The sequence below is a fragment of the Vombatus ursinus genome, unplaced genomic scaffold (assembly GCF_900497805.2).
Source record: "Vombatus ursinus unplaced genomic scaffold, bare-nosed wombat genome assembly UNPS02014825.1, whole genome shotgun sequence".
Lineage (NCBI taxonomy): Eukaryota > Metazoa > Chordata > Mammalia > Diprotodontia > Vombatidae > Vombatus > Vombatus ursinus.
This window is the reverse complement of record NW_020954603.1, coordinates 2,050,807-2,056,354: the sequence shown is the minus strand read 5'-3', so window position 1 is coordinate 2,056,354 and position 5,548 is coordinate 2,050,807. Positions and strand designations below refer to the sequence as shown.

Sequence of the window (5,548 nt, the reverse complement as noted above, 5' to 3'; positions counted from 1 at the left end):
AGGTCTCCCTGCCACAAGTCTCTCCTCATTCCAGTCTGTCTTTTTTTCAGCTGTCAAAATGATCTTCCTAGAATGCAGATTTGACCACATCATCCCCTTCCTTTTGGAGTTTAAAGCCCTTTGTGACCCAGCCCCCAATCTGTTATCTTTCTAGTTATTGTATACCTTACCCACCTCCCCCAAGTCATGCCCAGTCTGTGATCCAGTGACAGTCTCGAACAAGACCTTGCATCTCCTGACTTCGGGCTTTTTCATTGGCCGTCTTCTATGTCTGAAATGTTCTCCACCCTCATCTCTGCCTCCTGGCTTTCTTAAAGTCCTATAGACAGTATCCAAAGGATACTATCTATATTAACACTTCCCGATTCTGGTGATTATCTCCATTTAATCCTATCTGTAGCTTGTTTGAACATAGTTGCTTGTATGTTGCCTCTCCCCCTCCCCATTAGACTCATTAGACTGTGAGCTCCTTGACAGCAGGGAATGAGTTTTTGCCTTTCCTTGTATCCTAGCACTTAATTTTGTGCCTGGCACATAGTGAGCCTTAAAAAATGCTCGTTTCCTGACTGACTTACAAAACACTGCTCCTAGGAGAGAACAATCAGGTGGGGAAGGGATCAGGAATCCAGGGCTAGCGAGGAACCAGGAATGTTTACCCTGGAGAAGATGGGGCAGTGGGGGTGGCACATGATAGCTGGGCCTGCCTTGGGGAGGAGGAACCAGCTTTGTTTTATTTGGCCTTAGGGAACAAAAGTGGGAATGATGGAAGGAAGGTGCAGGGAGCCAGATTTGGGCTGGACGTCAGGACAAACTTTCTCACACTTCGAGCTGTCCCAGGTTGTAAAGGGCTGCCATAGGAAATGGACTTCATCCCATTACAGCACTGGCTGGACGGCCCCTTGTTAGGCGTGTTGGGAAAGAGTTTGCTCTATGACCTCTAGAGTCCCTCCCACCCCCACAGCTCAGCGCAGCCCCTCCCTTCCCTCAACAGCCACGCACTGTACCGAAGGGAACTTTTATTCTTCAACCATAGCTTAAAAAAGAAAATACAAAGGACTCCGGGTTACTGGGCAAGTGGGGTGAGAGGTGTCGGAATGCAGATACGGGTCCCAATGTCATATATTCCATTGAGGTTTTTGGAGATCTCTAAGTACATTCCAGGTGTCTCTCCTCCTGTGTGAACTGCAGGGATTGGGGCAGACAGAGGGAAGGGATAAATAGGGAAGAGAGAGGGAGTTGTGATGTGCGGGATGTGGCGGTGGGCGGGGAGTTCAAAAAAATGAACCCAGTCGGGAGTCCTACCCTCCCCACTCTCGCCTATGGCGGGGGGTGGGGGGTGGGTGGGGTGTGTGCATTGTACTGGGGAGAGGAAATAGGGAGAAGTGGGAAAGGAAGAGCTCAATAAATAATTGCTGAATTAATGAAACAGGAGGAGAAGAGAAACAAGTGAGAGGTACGTGGGAGGAAGGAGAAAGATGGTGGAAGAGACAGGAAAGGAGAGATAACAGCAGGAGGAATGAGAGGATGGGGGAGGAGAGAGGAGAAATGGAAGGGGTACCTCCTGTCCCCAAACCAACTCGGATTCCTTCCCTCCTCCTTTCCCTCAGCGCCCCACTACATCCTAGAGGAGGATGGTTGGGGCTAGGGTGAGGAAGAAAGGGAGTTGGAAGGGCAGAGGAGAGAGGCAAGGGTAAGACATGGGAGGGGAGCACAGCAAGAGGAAGAAGGAGAAGAAGTTAGAGGGGATGGAAAGGGAACCCTCCTGAAAGAGGATGTAAGTACGAATGAAAAGAGGGGACAGCTCACAGGTAGCGCTCCAGCCCCGCGCCGAAGCCCGGCTGTCGCAGGTAAGCGCCGCTGGGCCCGAACTGGGTCAGCCCGTTGACGCCGACGGCTGGCCCAGGTCCCGGACCAGGTCCAGGTCCACCTAGGCCCAGCAGCTGCTCCGCCCCTGAGGGTTCCGAGCTCTGGGGGCCGGCCAGAGCGGTCGTTAGCTCCAGCCTGGGGGGCAGCGCATACAGTTGGGGGCTGCCGGGCGGCGCGTAGCTCGAACCAGGCATTGGAGGAGGAGATGCAGGGTAGGGAGGGTAGGAGACTGAGTGGGCAGGGGCCGGGGGCCCCCTGCCCAGTAGCGCCCCACCACCGGGCCCTGCAGCCGCTGCCGTCGCGGGGCCTGGGAAACACGGCCCGGGCTCCGAAACGGGGAAGGCCGCCCCGTCGGGGCCAGGTTGGAAGCTGATGAGGCTGTCAATGCTGAACACTCGCGGCGGGGGCAGAGGAGGAGGCGGGGGCGCCGCCCCCGAGCCCCCCGGGTAGGGCTGCAGGGGCTGGGGGCCGGGCCCCATCACTGGAGCCGTCTGGGTGGCAGCGTAGGCCACCCCGTAGAGCGACGCGGAATAGGGAGGCGCGCGGGCCGCGGCTGCCGGCGGGGGCGGCCCGAAAGCGCTGGCCCCGGGCGGCTCGGGAGGCCCGGGTCTGGGTGTCGGAGAGTAGCCGGGGTAGGTGCTGAGGTCGCTGCGCTTGAAGCGCTTCCTCCTGCGCAGGAAGCTGCCGCTGTCAAACATGTCCTGGGCCGCAGGGTCGAGGGCCCAGTAGTTGCCCTTGCCCGGGTGGCCCGGCTCGCGGGGGATCTTGACGAAGCAGTCGTTGAGCGTGAGGTTGTGGCGGATGCTGTTCTGCCACTTTCGAGGGTTGTCCCGGTAGAAGGCGAAGCGCTCCGTGATGAAGCGGTAGATGCCGCCCAGGGTGAGTCGGCGCTCGGCTGAGTGCGCTATGGCCATGGCGATGAGGGCGATGTAGCTGAAGGGCGGCTTCCCGCGCTGCACCGGCCGCTTGCGCCGCCTTCCGCCCCCGACGGCTCCGACCGCCCCGGGCTCCCCTCGGCCCGGCCCGACGGTCGCCGGCTCTTCCCTACCCGGCCCGGCCCCGCTCGACTCCGCCTTGGCTGGCAGCTGCGGCGGGGGCACCGGCGATGAGGGCAACCCCGACGGAGAGGGTGGCGCCAGCGCCAAGCCCAGGGTGGGGAAGCAGGAGAAGGCGTCTGGCGGATTCATAAACTTCCTGCTCCCGGCCTCGGGGGACCCAGGTCACCTGGCCCCCGCCCCCAGCTCCCGCGTCCCTGTAGAGAGGAAGGGCGGCCCAGGCACCCAACCTCCTTATGTAGGGTCCGCAGCAGCGGCTACCCGCCCCTAAAACAGAGGACGGAGACCCACCCCTCGCCCCGTAGCTTTACCAACCGAGAGCCGCCCACCTCTCCGCCCCTCGGCCCCTCCCGTCTCTACCCCAACCTGAGTCTCATCCTCACTATTGCAGGACAGTGGGGCGAGAGATTCAGGCAGGGGAGGGATCTTGGAGGACGAGGCGAAAGGCTGTCGGGATTCTGCCCTCAGGGGAGGCAGATCGGGAGGGCAGCCCAAGGCCGAGGGCAGCCCGAAGAGGATGTTCTCTGATTTCTAGGCAGGGTGGCAATCTCTTCCCCTCCTCCCCTCTGCTCTCCATCTCCATCTCCATGACCCCGGCTCTTAGGGTAGTAGAGACAGAATCGGGTTTGGAAAAGACAGACCCCGATCCTATTCGAAAATGTGTGGGCCACATATTTACAATAACTCCCAAGGGCTTTCAAAGACTTTCTCACAACAGGTCTCGCCCTCAGTTTCCTCATCTCTGAGATGAGGCTGGCTGAACTACATAATCTCTAAATCCCTCCTAATAGCTAGGAAAAATTATTCCCATCCAACCCAGTCACACAGACTCAGGACCTTCTCCTTCTCCTTCTCCTTCACCCGGCATTTCCAATCTGTTGCTCAAGTCTTGTTATTTCTACCTTCACAGCAAGCACCCTCCACCTCGGTACAGTCCTCGTCACTTAAACAGGACTTTTGCAGGCACCCAGACTGCTAGTGGATCTCCATGCCTCCAGTCTCTCCCCACTCCAGTCCGTCCCCCACTCAGCTGTCAAAGTGACCTTCCTAAAGTGCCAGTGGCTCTCAATCCCATCCAGGATCAGCTACAGTTGTCTGGCATTCCAAGCCTTTCACAAGCTGCCCTCTTTCTAACTTTCCAGCCTTCTTACACTATTCCCCTTCACTGTTAGTGATGATCCCATGACACCGGCCTTTGCCTCTCTGTCTTTGCACTGGCTGTCCTTCAGATTTAGAATGCTCTCTTTCCCAATTTGGAACTATGCCCAAAAGGCTAAAAACACTGTGCATACTCTTTGACCCAGCAATAGCACTACTAGGTCTGTATCCCGAGGAGATTAAAAAAAAAAATGAAAAGGACTTATATGTAATAAAATAGTTATAGCAGCTCTTTTCATGATGGCAAAGAACTGGAAATTGAGGGGATGCCCATCAATTGGGGAATGGCTGAACAAGTTGTGGTACATGATTGTGTTGGAATACTATTGTGCTATAGGAGCAGGACTCTCAGAAAACATCTGGAAAGACTTACATGAACTGATACAAAGCGAAGTGAGTACAACCAGGAGAACAGTGTACACAGTGATAGCAATATTGTACAAACTGTGATTGACTTAGCTCTTCTCAGCAATACAATGATCCAAGACAATTCTGAAGGACTTATGATGAAAAATGCTATCCACCTGCAGAGAAAGAACTATGGAGTCTGAATGCATGTTGAAATACTTTTTTAAAACTATTTTTCTTGGGTTTTGTTTGTTTGTTTTTTGGTCTGTCAAATTACTTGTCTTCTCAGTGGTGCAGGTGGGGAGAGAATATGGAACAATTTTTTTTCTCTAAAATGAATGTTAATAAAGCTTTTACATGCAATTGGGGAAAAGTTAAATATTTTAAAAGAAAAAAAAAAAGACTGCTCTCCTTCCACACCTCCACCTCCTGGCTTCTCTGACTCAGATGTCACCTTCTTCAGGAAGCCTTTTCCATGACCCCTCTTCTCACCAACAGTGCCTTCCCTTTGAGATTACCTCCCATTGACTCTATATATCTTGCTTGTATGTACCAAGTTGATTACCCCCATTAGAATAATAAATACCCAGAATTCATGTAGCTGAGCTCCTCTCCACAACCCTGGAAGGTAGATGATACTATTATCATCTTCATTTCACAGATAAGGAAATGGGGAGAGAGGTTAAGTCACTTGCCCAGGGTAGGTCACAGGCTAGGGTTTGAAGATGATTTTAAACTCAGGTCTTCTTGACTCCAGGACCAGAATGCTGTCCACTAGACTACCTAGATCCTTCAGAGTTAGAACCATATTTTAGCTTTTTTCTGTATCCTCAGGGCTTAGGATAGTACCTGGCACATACTAAACACAATAGTTTGATTTGACTTCTAAGAAATAATATATAAATTTGACACTTACTGGGGAGTGAGCAATTAAAGCAGCATTTTATTCTTTGCTGTCTAATGTGCTCTCTCCCTCTCATCTCTCTCTCCTCTCTCTCTCATCTCTCTCTCCTCTCTCATCTCTCTCTCCTCTCTTTCTCATCTCTCTGTCTCTTTCTCTCTCTCTTTCTTCCTCCCCCTCTTTCTATGTATATATGTGTGTCTATACACACATATACTTA

The 5,548-nt window shown here is 53.4% G+C and overlaps 1 protein-coding gene across 1 annotated transcript; it reads right to left on the bottom strand.

The window, feature by feature from the left end:
- Positions 1-1,802: 1,802 nt before the first annotated feature.
- Positions 1,803-3,053, bottom strand: FOXE3 (forkhead box E3). Its single transcript, XM_027837966.1, has one exon. The coding sequence runs from the start codon at positions 3,051-3,053 to the stop codon at positions 1,803-1,805; it is 1,251 nt and encodes a 416-aa protein (XP_027693767.1).
- Positions 3,054-5,548: the final 2,495 nt, after the last annotated feature.